At 34.7% G+C, this 18,319-nt stretch overlaps 1 protein-coding gene across 1 annotated transcript; it reads right to left on the bottom strand.

Moving 5' to 3' along the window:
• Positions 1-1,137: 1,137 nt before the first annotated feature.
• LOC134266063 (transport and Golgi organization protein 1 homolog) lies at positions 1,138-18,152 on the bottom strand. The gene is made up of 29 exons (XM_062748295.1): positions 17,963-18,152; positions 17,540-17,673; positions 17,250-17,339; positions 16,880-17,024; positions 16,596-16,624; positions 14,611-15,046; positions 14,202-14,315; positions 10,845-13,270; positions 10,446-10,574; positions 10,253-10,286; positions 10,070-10,158; positions 9,826-9,903; positions 9,582-9,692; positions 9,039-9,110; positions 8,839-8,943; positions 7,945-7,976; positions 7,750-7,840; positions 7,558-7,648; positions 6,548-6,597; positions 6,333-6,423; positions 5,881-6,019; positions 5,402-5,503; positions 5,267-5,327; positions 4,860-4,895; positions 4,518-4,585; positions 4,228-4,313; positions 3,916-3,991; positions 3,404-3,822; positions 1,138-3,132 (listed from the first exon to the last, which is right to left on the bottom strand). The coding sequence occupies exons 1-29, from the start codon at positions 18,099-18,101 to the stop codon at positions 3,062-3,064; spliced, it is 5,544 nt and encodes a 1,847-aa protein (XP_062604279.1). The 5' UTR covers positions 18,102-18,152; the 3' UTR covers positions 1,138-3,061.
• Positions 18,153-18,319: the final 167 nt, after the last annotated feature.

Here is an 18,319-nt window from a genome sequence, read left to right on the forward strand (position 1 = left end):
ACAACTCTTAACTATAGTTAATCGATTGTAAATTATAGATTTACAGACGTGAATTCTATTAATGTTTATCAACAAAATCTATTATTAACGCTTATTACAGACAGATAAACGTTTCCAGTAATCATTGATGCCCTGGCAAAACCTAACACTAAACAGTGATTCCAACAACCGTTAAATATAGTTTTTCTGAACACACTATACTTAACGAATTGTAAACTATTTTTCACTTTTGTAAACAATGTAGTTTAACCAAACTGGTACAAAACCTAGTTTATTAATTTTTAAAATGTTTAGCACGACAAATTCACAAAAATGAGCTAATCATAGTTTCACAGTCGATAAACTAGGTTTATCGGTTGTAAACTATAGTTTATGGACTGTTAAAAATCTGTTAAAAACTTTAAAAATCGTCTCCTAAAGAACCACTGAGCCAGAAAAGGTGAAACTTATGTGGAAGCATCCTGGGGTAGTGTAGATTCTACATTTTTAAAATCATGACCCCTGGGGGTTGGACAGGGCCACAATAGGGAATCAAAGTTTTACATAGAAATATATTGGAAAAAACTTTAAAAATCTTCTCAAGAACCACTGGGCTAGAAAAGCTGAAATTTATGTAGAAGCCTCATGGGGTAGTGTAGATTCTTGATTGTCACATCGGGGGTGGGGGTGGGGTTGGGGGTACAGCGAGGCCACAATAGGTATTACAAGGGAGGAAATCTGTCAAAAAACGGCATCAACAAACTTACTCAGGTGAGCAATATGGCCTATGGGCCTCGTTTTCAAATATAATGAGCACATATTACCTACATCATGACTTAACCTATACCTTGGTACACGAAAGGCTTGATTGAAATAGTTGCATTACATTCTTTTCATTTTCAAGCATCATTTTAAGATTTGATCAAATAAATGAGAATTTCAACAATTATTGTTCCTGGCTGAGGCAGAGATCCTTCAAGTAAATTGGTCCGATTTATGGTTCTCTGGTCAAGGCTGCAAAAACCCCATCAACTTTTATTTTTTAAAGTGTCCTTTAGAGTTTTAGAACCTATAGGTCTAATGTCTGGAATCTAGTGTTTGATGATCCCAAGGCTTTGTGAAAATACTTTGTGTAATGGTGAACAAACTACATATACAATAATTTTAAACATTTTATTTGCTTCCTTAATAGGAATACATGAACATATTTTCTCATCAATTAAATTACATCTAAATCACACATACATTTCTTTCAGCAAGCTTCAAAAGCTCCATCTCAAATGTTGGTTGTTTCTTTCTTATTTAATTTTGGTTCCTCTTTCTTTTCATCAAAGCATGTGTAATTTATCATGAGAAAAGTTATTTAACAATAATTTATCACTGGGAAACATTCCCCCTCTACAAAAATTATTTGGGAAAATTCAGAAACCAATGTCCTTAAAACATTCAGAGATGTTCATGCAGATTCACAGAGAATAATTTAAAACTAGCTAGTATACAATATTAGCTAACATAAGCCATTTAGCTACCATGATTTTTTTTATTATCAACAATATATCAAGTAATTAGTAAAAATAGTTCTATACAAAACACAACCCACAAAATGAGTAAAGAAATTCAAGATTGGAAATAGAGGTACTTCGACAAAACAATCATTGAAGGGACACTACTTAGGTCAAATAAATCTTCATGTCTCACACAAAAAGAAAAAGGGCACCTTAAACAGAGATAACAACAGATAAACTTGATATTAATTGCTAAGCTGGATAAGCCTGGGAAAATCATAATTATTATAACTGCTGATGATGTAAAATGTAATATGATGTAAAATGGACACTTTAAATGCAAGATAAACAGAGTAATAAAATTCCTTAAATCAGCTTGGTCAGACAAAATATTTTTAATTCATTTGGGAAAAGAAATATTTCTATGTATATAGATATATTTTATCTTTAAAATGGAATTAAAATAAAGTGGAATAAATAATTTCATTAATCCTATATTTCTTTTTTTAATCTCAATACCTTCTTTTAGTTACTTGAATTATGAACCACTAGAATCATTTGTCTCCTTCATTTCATCCACAAAGAAATCACAAGCACTCAGTGGCACATTTAACATAATAAGTGTTTACACTGGGTGCCAAAATGTCCAGATTTGTTAGAAATAGTGAGGACTGTGGGATATATTTAGCAAGCATGGTAAATTAATCTGCTGGTTTAGCAAATAACCCTCAACTTTCTTCAATAAAACTTGATTAATTTGATGTACACTTCTGTAAAACATTTCACAAATCATAACTTTATCTATTTTAAAATTTAACAGAGTTTAAATAACCTACATTAATCAACATAAGATGCAGAAAATATACATGTACCAACAACAGGAAAAAATGACAAAAACAGCCCTCATGTTTCCATAATGAATGATAACATAGATGGGGGATAATTCTGGAAAGAGATCAAATACCCTAGAACTTATAATGTCTAAGAATGTGACTAGTTCAGCATGGCAACAGAATAGTAAATAACTAGTTGTAACTACCACATCAATAATGAAAATACGATTTTCCTTTAGAACTAGGAAAACACTTTTACTTGCTGCTACAAGTAGAATTTGAAGATGAATGTATTGGCCAGATAAGAGCTCATATCCAATGTTAAAGATAAAACAATGGGTCTTCAAGTACAATTATACAAAACTTCTTTCATCGAAATACACATAATAGTAACATAGTCAATTACATAAAAAAAAATCATTCTGAAAATTCTCAATACTTTATCAAGAAAACACTTACTATTGTTTTCTTAGAAACAAGTTACAATCACATACAAACATCACCTTAACATACAATTATTACATACCTGGTTTATAACCGTTTATTATCACAGTTTCTAAACATTAGGTACATGTACTAGTACCAATTTTTCACACCCTTTTCACACATTAAAAGCTAGTCTATATTTACTAATTTAAAATATGCTAATTGAACACAAAGTCTGTTTTTTGAATCTCTTGAGACATCTTGGGACCTTGTTTATTGTTCTTGTGTCCTCTTTTGGTGATCCTTTGCTCTAATTTCTCAAACCTGGCTCTGTTGCCTTGGTTCTCTATCTGGGTCGTGTGGGGGTCGATAAGGGGGTCCGTCTATTCCTGTCAACAGAAACAAATACTTAACTTTTAATATTATCTTTTTATGGTAAATCCTTAAATTATAGCTTTGCAAGTTTTGTGCTGAAGTAAAGTTTATGGAGATATGTTAATATAATGTGAACCTTCACCAGAACCAAATATCTAATACCCCAGCATAAAATTTGTTGAGTAATTAGCCATAACAGTATATAATGCAGAAAATTTTAGAGAAGAAGTTTTTGCAATTTAAATGAAACAGAAAAAGAGTCCCAAGCCAATATCATGCATTTACCCTGACCCTCATTCCGGAGAGGAGGAGAAAGGGGCCCCCTTGGGGGGCCTCGAAGATGAGGAGGCATATCAGGAGGAAATGGCATTCTATGTCCTGGTGACCTTGAATCTAAAGGAGGGGGAGGAAGCCTTAACCCTCGTTCATAAGGAGGTGGTGACCTTCTATCCACTGGGGGAGGAGGCCGCCTGTCAAATGGGGGTGGGGATCGAATGTCCATGGGATGTGGAGGGGGCACACGGGAACCCATGGGTGTTTGTCGTCGATCGGGGCCCTCCATAGGTGGAACTCTTCTGTCATCTGGGAAGGGCATTCTTCTGTCCTCTGGATGGAAGGGTGGAATTCTCCTGTCGTCAGGACCTATGGGAGGGGGTGGTCTCCTCTCTGAATCTGGACCTGGAGATCCAGGGAAATCCTCATCTCTACAACAGTAAAATACTTCAATGATATAAGATCTACTCCGCCAAATGTTATACACTCCAATGAAGATTACCGTAACTCAAAAATTGACTTGCCTTGGACCACTTGGAGGTAATCGACCTCTTGATCCTGGCCTCTCCATTCCAGGTACGGGAGGGCCATTTATCATGCCTAAAAACAGAAAACTTAAAAATTAGCAATATCTAACATTTTACAAAGCTTCTTTTATTCTAATTAAACTGCATTTTTGTGAACAAGGCTTTATATGGGTACTTACTGATATTTATGTTAATTTATTTACTGACTACTATCTTTTTTTAAAATAGCATATTGCATGATTGATATTAGTGTTGTTCAATGTATTGCATAAATAAAACTGGTTCAATAGTTATGAGAAGTAGCACCACCTGGTGGAGGCATTCCTCGTGAGGGGACAGGCCTGATCAGCCCACCTGGGGGTCCCTGCATCAGGCGCCGCTCTAAATCTGTCAACCTAATTCAACAAAATTAAGCAAGTGTTATTAACCTATATATATGACCAAGTTAATCTCTGATGATTAAGTAAAACAAAGTTTATAGCAAATTCAAGTTTAAATAGCAAATTCAAGTTTAAAGGACATATTATACTCTACTCTTAGAAAAGTTTAAAGTGTAATTTTTGAATTCTTGCGATCAGTAGGACTAAACCAGCACTAACTTTTGTCGTAATACTGATGCTTCATGTCTCGTCTCCTTCAGTTCTCTCTCAGCCGCCCGGGCTGCAAGCTGTGAAAAAAAGAGGCCTAGATTACTAATACATGTAACAGGCCTAGCCATAGCAAGTCATCTAGAACAGCATAATAATACTAAACATATATACATTACGTGAATTTTATTAAAAAAAAATATAGTTCAGTTAAAGCAAAGGCATTTTGAGGTCATAACAATGGCAGTACAATAGCAATAAGTGACTCTTACTCAAAATTGTATTAAAAAAATATTCAACATTTATAAAAGATTTAGTATACAGAGGAAAACTTGTTTTGATTTTGAAACTTACCCAGTTTTCATGAGCTTTTTTTTCATTAGCTGCAATCTGAAAGATATCATAAATTGGATAGAAGGATATTGTAATATAATTTTTTTGTGCAGTTGTAAAGTGACTTTTGACCTCAGATGGAGATTGTTCAAATGTTGTGATTTCAAATATTTCAAGATCAAACTTTGTGATTCAGGAAACATATACATCATTGAAATGTAAATTTATGCACTGCTGTCAGTTATTTCACTTCTTCATTAGAAAATTTATAGTTCATTGATCATGGTCTGGCTCACGCATGAAAACGACAAAAATTGAGTAACAAAAAAATAAATTTAAAGAAGATGAAACCATACAATAGATTCAAGTACTACATACTTGCATTTTACTTTGTTCATATTTTTTTGAAAATATCAGACATACGATACCTGAGATCGGAAGTCTCTCTCAGCTGATAAAATTTCCCTTTTAAGATCTTCTACTTGAGCCCTGAAATTATATCTGATTTTAGCAACCATGCCAAATTTTAAAGAAATTTATTTCAGTAAAAGAAATTTGTTTACTTTGATCCATCGAGTTCCTCCTGCATCATCTTTGTTCTGGTGTCAGAGTTCTCCAGCTTGTTAATGTTCATCTTCTTTAGAGCCTCCTGTTCACCCAACTCCCTGAAATAATAAAGTCATTCTGACTCTCTAAGATAACAAGGTATTTCTGACATTCTAATTCCCATAGGTAATAAAGTACATGCACAAGTATATAAAACTTTAATATACAATGTACTTATGGCTTATTTAACTTGACAGTTGATTACAAAATAGTTCAGATAAATTCATAGAAAATGAACACAACCTACAAAATAGAATTAGCTGAATACATGCAGCCTCGAAAAAGTTCAACTTGGCAGAGTTTATACAACGTAAATGATACATGTGTATAATGCCTTGTACAATTGACTTTATGTTGTATATTGACACTATACCTTTCTGTGAATAGCTGTTTGGTTATCCCCCCTACTTCTGAAGGCTATCATGGTGCCTCTTACCTTTGTAGTTCTAGCTCTTTCTGTTTGAAGTAGCTGGATAAGACCTCTAACTTTGTCTGAGCTTCACTGTTTTGTCGCTCAGCCTTCATCTTGTCTGACTGAAGATTTTCTGCCTTCCTTTCTAAGTCCAAGATCCTCTCTACAATCAAAACATAACAAAATAAACTATATGTTACTTTTTATTTTACATCAAATGCTGCAAAAGCAACAGGGAATTAATAACCAATATCATGAAAATAATAATATGAAACATTGAAAAATTGCTAGTTCATAGATAGTACACACATATAATAATATCATTTTACTTTATAGTTTACATTATGCTATTACATTGTTACATAAGTGTAAACAGACCTTCCATGTCTCTTCTATTCTGCATCTCTATACATAATCTGTTCATACATTACAGTATCACATTATAGTATTACATTATTACATTACAGTAAACAGACCTTCCATGTCTCTCCTACTCTGCATTTCTATGTCTAGTCTGTTCTCTAGTGATCTCTTCTCCTCCTCTGAGGCTTTCAATTTTGCTGAAACCTTTGAAAACAAAGCAAAGTCCAATTTAATTTTCATGTAAGAACTGAATTCCATGGGAAGTGGTATGAGATGCATGAAAGTGTCTACAGTCTCTATGAATCAATTTCTGTAAAAACAAATGTACCTGTGACACATCCATCATGGACTTCAATTTGGATTCAATATTTCCAGAATCTATGAAGAAAAACATAAATTTTCGGAATTCATTAAACCTTGATATTGTCAGACTTTAAACATAATTTTATTTGCTCTCAGAATGTAAAATAAGGCTACTATATAAAAACTTGAGTGGACGTATACCAATATCTCAACAAAATAAAAATCTCATCTTGAATGCTGAACTTAAAGTGAAATCCTAAATAAGGTATTTAACAGTGTACGAAAACTCCGCATCAGCCCGCTCGGGCGCACTAATTTTACCCTATTCCCTCCATGTTTTTTATTGCAGATTAATGTTTTGGGAAGGTAAAGACCAAATATTTCAGCGTTAATACAAGCCATAATTCCCCCAGACAACAAAAAATAAATAAAACTAATCAATATATCTGTAAAGATATGTAGAAAACAACAATCGTCTTTTAATCTGTGTTTTCACCCATGAAACATCCTTCATGGTATATTGAGCATTTTTTTAAACTTACAGGATCAGACAGATATCAAACACATTCACAATTAATGATAAATTAAAGAATCTTTGTATAATGTTCATGGAAAAACATCAAACTTTCACCCAAGGTAGCATGCTGAGTTTTTATTCATTGGTTGTTTCAAGTAATTTTTATTTTTTGATTAAATCAAGGATAAACTTTGGTAAAATTAAATAATGTAACAATATTTTCACCTTTTAATTATTTTATGTACTGATCAATAATTAAATAGAAATAATTATACATTCAAATTCTTTTTAACATATAAGTTTAATTATAATTATGTGTGTTAAAAACATACTAAAATTTAAGTTAATAACAAAATCTCTATCACCAGAAATGTGTGTGAATATCTATAAAGTGACATTATTAAATATTTAATTATCCTCATCTTGAAAGTAATCAAATGCTTAACTTTAAGTGAAGTGTGTGTCCTGAAGTTTATATTAAATTATTTTAGATGACTTTTACTGTCCTGCAGGATTACCTGTCTCATCTCTGTTTTCCTCCCCTTCTTCCCCCTCCTCCCCTGCCTGGCTCTGAAACGCCTTCAGTTGGAGGAAACAGTCCCTCAGAACCTGAAATCCAACACAAAACCATGTCATGGAATTCTTAATTACAGAAAACAATTCAAATTCATAACAGTTAAGTTTTGGAGGTGTAGGGTAGCTGACCTTACCTCTATTTCATTTTCTTTGTAGGCTAAGTCCTCAGCCATCTGTTTCTGTTCTCCCTTCACATAGTCTAGCTGCTCTGTCAGCTCCTTCACTCTGTGAATCACAAAAAACAGAAGTGCTTGATGAATTGCTTCTGTTTAAAATACCAAACACTGTGAATCTGAATAAATATTTGTTTTTAATGATGTCTTACTTACTTCTCACTCCAAACATGAGCTTCTTCAGTTAACTGAAAAATCAGATGAAAAAATGATTAAGCATTTCATAACAATATACATCTACAAATTGTCCTGTAATGAGGTAAACATTTCTTTTACCTGTGCTGTGCTGGCTATATTTGCTCTTACCTGTGATTTATTATGATATCAGATGTTCTAACCTGCTGTGACTGATTGTGATATCAGATGTTCTTACCTGTGATTTACTGTGATATCGGGTGTTCTTACCTGTGATTTACTGTGATATCAGATGTTCTTACCTGTGATTTACTGTGATATCAGGTGTTCTTACCTGTGATTTATTGAGATATCCTGTGTTCTTACATGTAATTTATTGTGATATCAGGTGTTCTTACCTGTGATTTATGTGATATCAGATGTTCTTACCTGTGATATCAGGTGTTCTTACCAGTGGTTTACTGTGATATTAAGTGCTCTTACATGTGATTTATTGTGATATCAGATGTTCTTACCTGTGATATCAGGTGTTCTTATCAGTGGCTTAGTGTGATATTAGTGTTCTTGCCTGTGATTTATTGTGATATCAGGTGTTCTTACCTGTGATTTATTGTGATATCTGGTTTCTTACCTGTGATTTATTGTGATATCAGGCGTTCTTACCTGTGATTTATTGTGATATCTGGTTTCTTACCTGTGAGTTATTGTGATATCAGGTGTTCTTACCTGTGATTTATTGTGATATCAGGTGTTCTTACCTGTGATTTATTGTGATACAAATGAAAGGCATATAGTGGTTTCTTAAAACCTGTGATTTTGTTGGATTGTGATATCAGGTGTTCTTACCTGTGATTTATTGTGATACATGTATCTGGTTTCTTACCTGTGATTTATTGTGATATCAGATGTTCTTACCTGTGATTTATTGGCCTCTAGGTGAGACACCTGGTCTGTCAGACTCTGCACCTGAGATTTCATCGTTTTTATTTCCCCTGATTTCTCCTGTACCTCTTTGTTAGCCTGTATTTAAAAATTCAACATTTTTCTACATGTAATAATGTCAATGTCAATTGTAGTTTTTTATAGACTGATTAATGCCTTATAAATGTGCTTACTTCTTTCAGTTTCTCATTTGTTTTGTTGTACTTCTCATCTTTCTGTTTTATCTGTTTCTCCAAGTCTTTCAACTAAAACAAAGGAAACAAGGAAGAATGTGAATAAGGCATTATAGGAATTATTATGAAACAACTTCGATGAACATAGTTTTGGATATCATATAATGAGGAAACTGGTAATCTACTGATAAACCTTTGGGCTTAACAGGATTTGATTATGTGACCAACCAAGTTCATTTTCCAGTGAGCATTTTAACAAAAGATTGCTGTTGCTTTCTTATACAAATAACATTCCCTTTATGTATAACCAAGTAAACACAGATCCATGTGTAGTAACTGACTGTATTGCTGACAGTTTTAAATATATTCGATCATATGTAATACCATTTTATCTCCATCTTTCAATGAAGAAGGAGCAAACTTCAACTGATTTTTTTAAATTTGTTTTATTGAATATGACTCACTGTTTGAATATATACTTTATCTCCCATTTTTAATGTGTTCCTTGTAAATGTGTTAGTACCATTGTCAGAGTGAGTTTACCTGGTTGTCTTTAGATCGGAGTTCCTTTGTCTTCTGAGATAGTTCCTGTTTTACCTCTGTGTTTTCCTCAGACATGGTTTCTACCTGTTCCTTCAGGGCAGTGTTGTGGAGCTGGTAAAGAAAAGATCAAGTAATCTCAAGTGATGGAAGATAACAACATGTACAAACAATCATATAATATGATATACCAGTTTTTTTTTACACTTTTCTAATTTTCCCAGTTTAATGATGTAGAAAGAAGTACCTGCAGTGTTTGTAAGTCTTTCTGAATGTCCCCGACAGATGACTGTGTGGACTTCTTATCCTCCTCAATACCATCCATCTGTAAAAGTAATACCAACCGAGGTTAAATTCAGATATTTCCAAGATCATGGCTAAACTACGAATCATTTGTGAATTAATTATCGGTAATTGTACTTGTATATCACTTTATTTTTTTCAAGGTTCTGCAAATAAAATGTGTTATATATTCCCTAATTCCATCTTACCTTCTCCCGAAGGGCACTGAGTTCATCCTCCAAATTCTCCTTCTCTTTGGTAAGTATGAACAACTTCTCTTCCAGGCCTCTAACCACAACTACAAACAAATACATGTACAAAACAATCCTATCACATAATTACACCTATACTAATATTCCTTTTTCAAATTCAGAGTACCTAAGTGATCTTACCAACAGGGTCTTGTTTCTTAGTTTTCCTGCCTCCCTTAAAAATGCATCAAAATACATTAATGTTGTAAATAAAATATAGTATCAAATGTTAGTAAACCAAAAAAAAAAATTTCTAGCTATAAAACCTGACCTTTTCATTCAAAAAATTGCTCTTTATCTTGATGACTAAAACAAAACAAGGTTGGGTACCTACCCCTAAAATGACACTGCAGCATGTGACAATCACCAGGGATGCTATGGTAACTATGGTGACAAGAATGGTCATCTGTGGAGACAGTCCTAATGGTTCCTGTTCTAGCAGGGCCTGCACTGAGGGGGGAAGCTGTCAAACATAACAACAATTACTCTCAACATACCAGGTACATCACATTCATTACTACATGTATTATGATATTGAAAGTTTTTAAGCTACAGGTTTTTACATTCTCAATTTTGGAATCTACGGATTTCATAACAACTCGGATTATAAATGTATATAAGACAAAGGGATTTTTTATTACAATGTATTACCACATGTAAATTAAAATTAACATAGTTCTGGGATATCTTCATAAAATCAGTAAATTTTGATGACAATAGTGATTGAACCTACCTTTGTGATTAAGCTCTTTAGGAATCGGTCTCCCTTCATCTCAGCTTTGTAGGCCATATCTTCCTGCTCCTCCAAACCTGCATCATTGATCTTCCGAGACATAAACTCCTCCTGCTCATTTAACCCTGAGTCTTTAACTGCCTCTGTTGTAGAGTCCTGCTCTCCTTGTGGTGCTGACTCTGAGTCTTTAGGAACTGTCTCTGTTGTGGACACTGTCTCTGTTGAAGATGACTGAATGTCTTCCTTGGATGTGGTAGAACCTTGACCACCTTCTCCAGGAATAAAGACCTCCTCAGCTTTTGGTGCCGGTTCCCTGGCAGACTGACCAAAACTAGATGGTGTAGTAGATTCTGTAGGTGGTGGGGGAATTTCTCCTTCATCACTACCTGACACTGTTGTTGATACTACTGGACTTTCAGTTACTGTTTCCTGTTTATTCTCTTCCATATTTCCTTTGTCTGCAGAGGTTTTTGACTCTGATTGAGTTGTTGACAGAAGAGGGGACTCTGTGACTGTTTCCTCTTTCTGATCACCTCCATCTTTAGGTATTACATCTGGCTTGCTTTCTTCTTTGACAGAGTGTGGGAGTTTGTGAGGCTCGTGTGACAGTGGTTTCCTAGATAAGAAGTCAGCAGTAGAGTAAGCATCCACAGTGGTGGGAAGATCAATCTTTAAATGATCAGTGTCAACAACAGTCTTAGAGGCATTCTGTTGGTCACCAGCAATGGCTGTATTTCTTGTGTTGTCAATTATCTCTTTGTTGTCCATTCTGTAATCACTCTCCATGGAAGACATAAGCTGTTCTACTGGGGAGGTAGAGGGAACAGCTGAAGCTGTCGTCTGCTCCTGGATGGGTTTATCAGTCATCTCTCTCTTTATCTGCTCCTGTTTTCCTTCTTCTCTGGTCTTTTCCCCATCATCAGGAATGCTCATTTCTCTCACATTTTCATCAACACTACCTGAATCAGGACTGGTATCTTCCTCACCCAAAAACTTCAGCACTGACAAGTTTGGTTCTTCACTGGATTCCAATGGTTTTTGCTCTTGTTCAGTTTCTGCTGTTTTCTGTTCACCTTCTGTTTTTCTATTGGTATCTGTGACATTTTCTGAGCTTTCTTTAACCTCTGTTTCAATTTTTTGCAAGTTTGCCTCATTATTCTGTTTAAGATCTGCAGCAGTCTTTTCTTCAGTATCTTCAGCTTGAGCATTTTTTACTTGAGATGATGTATCATTTGCATTTTCTAGCAAACCTGTCAAGTTTCCTGGCTTGACTGCTTCCTTCTGAAGTTGTTCAGTGTTTATTTCTCCTACCTCCTTGCTTGTATCAGGAACAGAATGTTTAGAATCTATTGGTATTTTCTCCACTTTTTGGGATTCCACATCCATTTTTGAAGCCTCAGTACCACCTTCAGTTACTGTTGGAACAATATCTGCTGAGGAAGCAGTATCAGGACTGACTGATTCTACAATTGTTTTTGTTTGAGATGACACAACAGGAGGTTGAGAACTTTGTTCCAAAGATTCAGATGCTGTCTTAGACTCTGCAGTGATTTGCTCTGCCTTCTCTTGTTCGGATGAAGTTAAGATATGATCCACCGACACAGTTGAAGTGTGCTGCTGAGTAGGTGTGGAGGACAACACTACTGATTCTGTCTGCTTTACAACATTTTCTGTAGAAGTGGGGTCTTCAAACATATCCAGTGGGAATGGAGTTCCATCAATGATGGTGTAACCCTCCATAGCTGTCTGCTGTGGGGCCTCGTTTACAGTGGAGGACTCTGTCACTGAGGAATGTGTTTCTGTCAGCCCTGGAGTACTTGTACTACTTGCTCTCTGCTCCACAGTTTTGGCAGCACTTTCTTCTGAAGTAAACGAACTCTGAAGAAGTGTCTCTTCTTCCTTTTTATTCTGTATTACAGAAGATGGCTGGATCCCTGCCCCTGTGTTCCCCTGTACTGATGAAAGACCTTCCTTGTCAGTCATAGGAGGACCAACAGGTAAACCATCAGGAAGTACAATGTCAGCATCCTTCCCAACATCTTCTTTCACTTCCTGTTTAGCCTCAGTTCTGCTTTCCTCATTACTTATCTCAGTTTCATCGGCAATCTCTGTCTCATCTTCCTCGGGGGGTTTAGGATCCTCTGACACTTTTTTTGTATCATCTACTCCTTCTTTTAGTAAATCTGACAGTCCGGGAAGTTTCAGTCCCTCATCATCTGTTTGTACCTCAGCTTCTACATTCTGAGACTGTCCCTGTTTGGCTTCCATCTTCTGAGACTGTCCCTGTTCAGCTTCTACCTTTTGAGACAGTCCCTGGTCTGAGTCTGTCGTAGAGTCTGATTTTTCTTTGGAACCTGTAGAGGGTAATTCCGTAGTTGACTCTGGTTCTTTCTTTTTAGATCCTTCCTCCAACATTTTGTTTAATTCTATGAAAAAGTAAAGAAAAAATAATAAGGACTGAGAATAAAAATCATAAACATAGTACGTCCATAATATATGCATCTTTTCCCATTGAATCTGTTAATTAAATTCAATTTTACTTTAAGACATTGCTGGAACTCATGGGTTTTACTTTTGTTATATGACATTCATTGTCGCTGAATGTAGTGTAATGGATAGAAAACTTGTGGATTCTGATGGTGGCATTGGGATAACATACATGTACATGTATCTGTCTTCTTCTTTTACATCATTTATCAACAATTTGCAGAAAAAATTAATAATTTGTTAAGCCAGTTATGTAACTTTTCGGCAATAGCTGCAATATTTAGTTTTGGAAAACAGGTCAGAAGTGTTGAAAAGTTTACAAGTGAGGCAAAGGTAACTAAGGTACATGTATTAAAAAAAAAAATTTAAATATTTGTAGAAATACTATGAACTTGCTAATCAAAAATCTTGTTTGAGGTTTTCAATACTTGTTTCTTGGCAATATGTAAGAATGCTAGTAAGTCAATTTGCTAGTTACATTTAGTAGAATCATATTAGTGAAACAAGGCCATCTAAACAAAAAAGTTTGTTTGCCCTCTCCTGACCTTTTACGTGTAGCTAAAAATGGCCCAACTTAAAACTTCTTTTTACCCTCATGGAAACAATACCCCCCCACCCTCCTTAATTTTCTCATTCTGTAAATGTGTATGTTGGAATTATCTAAGAAAAAAAGAATTTTCTACATATTCTGCCAACCCAATTTTTTATCCTGGGTCAGGAGAGGACAAGAAAACATTATTATATATATGGCTCAAAATACATTTTCTTTAGATACACTCTTTTTGAAAACTTGGCTAAAGCATTTATTAGCAAATTATTAGTGACACTGTATATGAAAGGGAATTAGTATCATTGTTAGTAGCCTTTTACCATCAATTTTAACTTTGTCTTCATCATCATTATTGTGCAGAGAGAATAATGACTCTCTTAATTCATCCAGCTTTTCCTTCACCCTATTTTCTTTTTTAATATGAAGCTGACTGCCTGAAACGGACATATGAAACTTTGATCTAAATCATCCATTTATCTGAAGATATTCAAAATCCCAGCCATCAAAGCAATGAGCAAAATTCTAATATTCTTTGAATATTCAAAAAAATTTAGACAATGTGGATAAATGTATGTATTGTAAAGCGCTTTGAGTAGCATTTATGCTAGAAAAGCGCCATATAAAAAACAATCATTATTATTATTATTAATATTAAATCTAAATAGGTACCAAGGGTTCATTAATACACTTGTACTTGAAGCATGGTTAAATAGATTTGTTAACATGTACCTTCTTCTTCATTGGCTTTATTTTGGGGGATGTTTTGTCCTTCTTTTGTCTCCTTGGCCTCTGTGGGGTCTTTCTCACCACTGGGTATGGGGACAATTTCCTCTACCTTTGTTTGGGTCCCCTGACTCTCCTCCCCTACCCCTGGTTGTTGGCTAGCTGTACCCTGACTCTCCTCCCCTCCCCCTGGTTGTTGGCTAGCTGTACCCTGACTCTCCTCCCCTCCCCCTGGTTGTTGGCTAGCTGTACCCTGACTCTCCTCCCCTCCCCCTGGTTGTTGGCTAGCTGTACCCTGACTCTCCTCCCCTCCCCCTGGTTGTTGGCTAGCTGTACCCTGGCTCTCCTCCGTCTGCTCTCCTTTAATGCTGTCTTTCTGTTCTGTTTGTTTATCGTCTTTTGAAGGCCCTGGACTTGGAGGAGAAGGTTTTTCTTGTTCTTTCTTCAAATCAAGACATAATGTTCATTTAGATGAAAAGATTCAGTTCACCAAAATTTTAGTGAATAATAAAGAAAATTTTGTAAATAAACATTCAACTGCCTGACTAACTATCAAAGTCAATGCAAAAATATTTGAATGCATGTCTGGAATGACTTAACACTGATGGCCCTTTAGCTCATACCACAGGCCTTTAGATCGCTTAGAAAAAAAATTGAGGTGTTGAAAAAAAAATAAAGGTATGGAACTCTTTTCACGGGGTACCTACTTTCGCCAATAAAATTCTTTTAAATCAAATGCTTTACAAGTTTACTTTCTATCCATATCTATTCAAAAATAAACAATCTTCATTACTACCAAAGTTCATTCCGTAATTCCTTATACTTCTCGAGATATTCTGAAATCAATTCCCAAATTGACAATAATTTTTTTACTCGACATCAGCTTGGGCCTTCACTAATTGTAAAGCGGGAACGACGGGACAAATTTTCCCCGGAATTTATTCTAAACTCAATGAATATTTGCTCATTTGCATTCAAGCTTTCAAGGTTTTTCTTTAATTTGAACATATGGTGTGACTAAGTCATAAACAACATTTTAGCGGTCTAATTGTTTTGAAAATCAAAAGGTATATAATGCATTCCGGGAAAAATTCGTTCTACCATGGATTCATTTACATTCATAATCAACATGGCGGTAGTTGTTGATGTAGACGTTTTCAAATTAATTTTTCGCGAAAGGAATATTATTACGGACTTAACTTTGCAATCTGGAGTAAGGAATCAACTTTAAATTGTTGAAAGATTTTGCAAATACTATGCAACTCTTCGCCGCACTTCAGACACCGTCTGTTTACATGTGAATGGCCAGGGGCCCAAGCTAATGTCGAGTAAAAGAAAGTAGGTCATTTTTGAAATTGATTTCAGAATATCTCAAGAAATATATGGAATTTCGGAATGAGCTTTGGTAGAATTGAAGAATGTTTATCTATGAATAGATTTAAATAGAAAGTAGAATTTTAGAGCATTCGAATAAAAAATATTTTATTAGCGAAATTAGGTACCCAGTGTAAGAGTTCAGTACCTTTATTTTTTTTTTACACACACAATTTTTTTTAAGCGATCCAAAGGCCTGTGGCTCATACCAAGGCTCAAGTGAGCTTTTCTTGTTCATTGTTCATATTCTGCCAAATCATTGAACCAATTTTAATTTCTCACAGAAGATATTTGGTGAAAGAACAATAAAAGCTAGCAACTTTAAATAAAGTCAATGCCCATTTCTAAAAGAAAGAATACATTTGTTACCTCATATGGTGTAATATCAACTCTCAGTGGGTCATTGTCAGTGTGGGACCACAATTGCAAATGGGAGTCAAATTTTTATCTTTTGAACCCAATATGACTAAGTCTAATAGCCTCCAAGAACACGTTCAAACAAAATTAAACCTATACAGACAGATGGACTAGCTGATTCCAATACCCTCCCTCCAGCTTTCTTTACAGGGGGTTATAGCTACGCATAAAAATATTGAGATTATTTGCATGAAATATACCTGCTCATCTTTTTTTGCATTTTCTTTATCTGCAAAAAAAAAATATCATCATCTAAAACCATTTAAATTACTTCACAATTATTACACTGTAAACCATAATGTTCTCTGTTTTGGTCTTGTAAATGCATGATGGTTAATGATGGTATAAAAGAACATTTTAAAATATATGAACCATTCCCTTGTTACATATCTGGTACAAATTTATCCTTTGTTACATATCTGGTATAAATTTATCCTTTGTTACATATCTAGTACAGATTAAGATTTTCTTCGGTACAGCTGACCTTTATCATCCTCCCACCACAGGTCATCTTCCTCATCTTCCACCTCTGTATCATCTTCCTCCTCTTCAACTTCTGTGTCATCTTCACCTTTGTTTGGGGGCATGGCAGGCTTTTCCTGAAGCTCAATAACTTTTCCCTCCGAGAACTTAAAAACAAGATTTAGATCCACTGAATACACCCCCTTTATTTCTCATGAAAACTATGGTCATAATTATATGCTCAAATCCCAAAGACTTTTTGGTCTTAATATTACTGGTTCAGCTTTGTAAGAAGCTTAAATTTCTTAAATACATTTCTACACACTTGTATGACAATATCTGGATCATCTAAAAAAAAATAAACTGCAATGTATATAGAAGCTAGTTATTACCTCTGTTGGCACAATAAATTGTGGAGATGGGTTTTCAACTTTGTATTCCCTCACAAAAGATCTTGGAAAATAGCCAGTCTTCCCGTCTAACTGAAAGTTTACAAAAGAATATGTTCATAAAAACTCAGTATCTTAGACTAAGAGTAAGTGCTATGGCTGATTTGCTCCATTTTGTTACATTTAAATTTAAATTAAGCCTATATGGGACTAAATCTATTGTGATGGCTTTTCCTGAGAATAAGACAGATCATTCTGACTTATTTGGATTATAAACAAACACTGATACTCACTCTCCCGCCCCACAAATCAGGACGATCTCCAGCGGATTTACTTGTAATTTCCAACATCACATTTCTCTCAAAGTTTAGGAAGATTGGATCATTCTGCATGTGTTTAGCCAGGGTACGTCCATATGATAAGGTTGCTTTTAAAAAATCACAATGTATTATTATATTACATTATTTTGCAGTTATTTTGTAAATGTTTATAATTTCAATGTTCTCATGATTTGAGTTTTCAATAAATGAAGAATTTCAATGTGATTCTCAGTTTGCAGATTAATATAATTCATAATTTCATGTTGATATAATTTATTGATAAAACATGGACAATAGTTTTAAAAAGCAAAGTGCAAGTACATGTAGGCTTTCTGAGGAAATTCGGGATATCTTGAACCTCGATCATATTCCGCCATGTTATCAAAGCTGACTTACTCTTGCATTCCTTGTCACCACACAGACGTAAATCTGATATCTTTGATGATGAGCTCCCATTTATAATGAAACCGACAGACAATATCACTAAAACTAGTTTTTTACTTTTTGGAGCGTCTGTCATTTCTTTGAGTTTCATGCTTTGTACACGTCAGCTGGCGCTGCAGTTTTACTTCCTGTTTCCCTAAGTATTGATTTGATGGGTGGATTCAAAACGTAAATTTTAGTTATCATCAGTGAACTAAACAGGGGCACTATATGTAATTTTTTCATTCATAATTATTTAACTTTGATTTTCTTGTATTATTTTTTTTATTTTATTTTTTGCATCCGTGTCTGAAATTAAACTGTTTGAAA

The sequence above is a fragment of the Saccostrea cucullata genome, unplaced genomic scaffold, assembly GCF_032062105.1.
Source record: "Saccostrea cucullata isolate Sc308-1 unplaced genomic scaffold, CSIRO_AGI_Scuc_v1 ctg256, whole genome shotgun sequence".
In the NCBI taxonomy this organism is placed as follows: Eukaryota; Metazoa; Mollusca; class Bivalvia; order Ostreida; family Ostreidae; genus Saccostrea; species Saccostrea cuccullata.